At 64.1% G+C, this 2,557-nt stretch overlaps 1 protein-coding gene across 1 annotated transcript in view; it reads left to right on the forward strand.

Moving 5' to 3' along the window:
* Positions 1-1,210: 1,210 nt before the first annotated feature.
* MIDN (midnolin) overlaps positions 1,211-2,557 on the forward strand; it is a 4,494-nt gene continuing 3,147 nt past the window's right edge. Inside the window, exons 1-3 of the mRNA XM_014467168.1 lie at positions 1,211-1,229; positions 1,774-2,027; positions 2,111-2,555. Coding sequence (XP_014322654.1) covers positions 1,211-1,229; positions 1,774-2,027; positions 2,111-2,555 — 718 coding nt within the window. The remainder of the gene's footprint in view (positions 1,230-1,773; positions 2,028-2,110; positions 2,556-2,557) is intronic.

A 2,557-nucleotide genomic window follows, 5' to 3' on the forward strand; every position in this document is an offset into this window, starting at 1 on the left:
TCGGAGGAGGCCTGTGGGGAGGGGACTGGAGCTGCTCCGCCTTCTTGCCAGCTTGGCCTGGTCACCCAGCTTCCTCTTCCTCCTCCCCCCAAGCACTCACCACCTGACCTTGAGGGCCTTCTCTCCCACGGTGGCTGCCATGGGGGATGGGGGCCCAGCTTTCACAAGCCTGCCTGCGGTGACCTTAGCCCAGGCTCCCACCCCCGGGGCCTGTGTCCCTGAGTGCCCCCCCTCCAGGGTCACTGAAGTTTCCCCAGAGCGACCTTTATAAAATTTCTGCTAGTGGGGAGAGGGAGGGGCTGGCCTGGGTGACACTCCTTCCGCCTTTCGTGACCCCATTGTGAGGGGTGGGTAGTCACCCCTCCCCCTCCTCTTTCTGGCCTTTGTTCTCTGCCCCAAAAGGGGAGGGGAGGGGCGGGGTGGGGGCAACCAGGCATCCAGCGAGGCCAACACAGGATGTTAGGAAAATATTTAGTAAGCAGCCTGGAGGAAGATGAGGAGGGAGGCCTGGGCTGGCCCACACTCAGGTTCCCGGTTTTGTTGCAGCCTTTCCTCTCTCCTTTTCTCATTTTTCTGGCGGCAGGGGCCTCCTCTCCAGGAGGGTGACACAGGCTCAGCTATCCGCCTGCTGCCAGGGTGGGGGAAGCAGGCTGCTGCCCTCCCCTAGAGGGGGTGGGCAGGTTCTAGGCCTCCCTGTCTGGGCTGGCCAGCCGCAGGAAACCTGCTCAGCCGCTTCCCTTCCTCCTGCCTGAGGCCCTCGCCCCCTCCCCGACATGTAGCATCCTGCCCTCACCAGCCGGCTAGTGTGGAAGAGGGGGGAGAGCAGTAGCTGGGTGGTCTGCCATCAGGAGGGGCAGCCAGGTGGGGAAGAACGGGAGTCCTGGGAGCCCCAGGGTGTCTCCTGATTTCCTGGGGCAGATGTGAACTGAGCTCCCTACTCTTGGGGGGGTGATGTGGTTGCCAGGGGGGCCCTCTGTGTTTGGTTCACATCCGCCCCGGGGTGCCTGCGAGGGAGATAGGGAGGGGGGCTGGGTGGATTGACTGGGCTCCCAGGGCTGCTCCCTGCCTGGCACCACATCATGCCTGCCCGGTTGCCCTCCCCAGGGAGGAAGTTGCGGGAGGGAGTGGGTGTGGGGGGGTGACCCAGCTGCTCTTGGGAGCTACCCCAGGCCCTTTCTGCAGGGGGCATTTCTGGGGGTGGGGGAGGGTCATGCAGACTGGGCTGGGAGGTGGGGGCTTCTCACTGCCTGCCTCCCTCGCCTCCTCCCCAAGGCCCCCAAGCAGAGAAGGTTACGCCAGCCGCTGCCAGGGGAGAGCTGGGAGGCGGTTGTTCTGAGTCATCCAGCCTCTGTCACTTCTCAGAAACCTCCCCCCCGCACCCACCCCAGCCCGGCCCCTGGGGACAGTTCTGTGCTAGCCAGGCCCCACTGCAGACGGGTCAGAGGCACCTCACACCCTCGGTGAAGGGGGACCCCAATTGGAAGGTTCATGTTTGCATGGGCTGTGTTCAGGCCCTGCGGGACCCTGGCTCCAGGGAACCAGTCAGGGCCCCTTCCCACAGTGACGCCTCTCTCTCAGCCTCCGCCCCGCCCAGGACAGATAAATATTTATCTTGAGAAAGCAAAGGTTAGGATGAAGAATTTGTCCGGCAATTCCACCCACTTGCTGCCCACCCCTGTGGCTTAACTGGGAGGGGGCCTGAGATAGGTCTCTCATAATCATAGGCAGAGAAGATCTGGGGGTTTGAGAGGGTGGGGAAAGGTACAAGGTGAGGGTTATTTGAGGGCAGTGACCTCTGGCTAGGCCCCGCCCCCTCTGGCCTCAGTTTCCCCTTAAAAGAACCAAGCTGGCCAAGGAGGGCCAGGCCCCCCTGTCTGACCTGCCTCTGTCCCCCACAGCCCCCAGCGGCGCCCGGGCCGGGCCGGGCTGGCGGAGGCGGCTTCCGGAAATACCGATTCATTTTATTTAAGCATCCGTGGCACCGACAGGGACCCCAGAGCCCAGAGAGGGGCGGCGAGAGGCCCCAGGTCACACAGCGTGGGGGGGCCGGGCCGGGACGGGCTGGGCGCCTAGGGCTGGGACCCTGGGGTTGACGGGCCACTCTCTGCAGGTCAGTGACTTCTTGTCAGGCCGCTCACCGCTGACCTTGGCTCTTCGAGTGGGTGACCACATGATGTTCGTCCAGCTTCAACTTGCGGCCCAGCACGCCCCACTACAGCACCGCCATGTGCTGGCAGCTGCAACCGCTGCCACCCGTGGGGACCCCAGCATGACCACTCCTGTGTCCTCTCCCTGCCGGCCAGTGTCCAGTACTGTCCGTGTCCCCCCAGTGCCCACCAGCCCTGCACCTGCATCCCCCTCACCTGTAACGGCCGGCTCCTTCCGTTCCCACTCAGCCCCCACCACCTGCCCCGAGGTGAGTCTGGGGAAGGGCTTATCCTTTAAACCCAAGGGTGGGCTGTTTGGAGGGGGTGGGGAAGGGACTCAGAGCCCCTACTGCATGTTCAAAGGCCATCGCTGGATCCTGGGCTGGTGGGTGGTCCGGACCCTGAAACCC

This window comes from Myotis lucifugus, unplaced genomic scaffold (assembly GCF_000147115.1).
Source record: "Myotis lucifugus unplaced genomic scaffold, Myoluc2.0 scaffold_383, whole genome shotgun sequence".
In the NCBI taxonomy this organism is placed as follows: Eukaryota; Metazoa; Chordata; class Mammalia; order Chiroptera; family Vespertilionidae; genus Myotis; species Myotis lucifugus.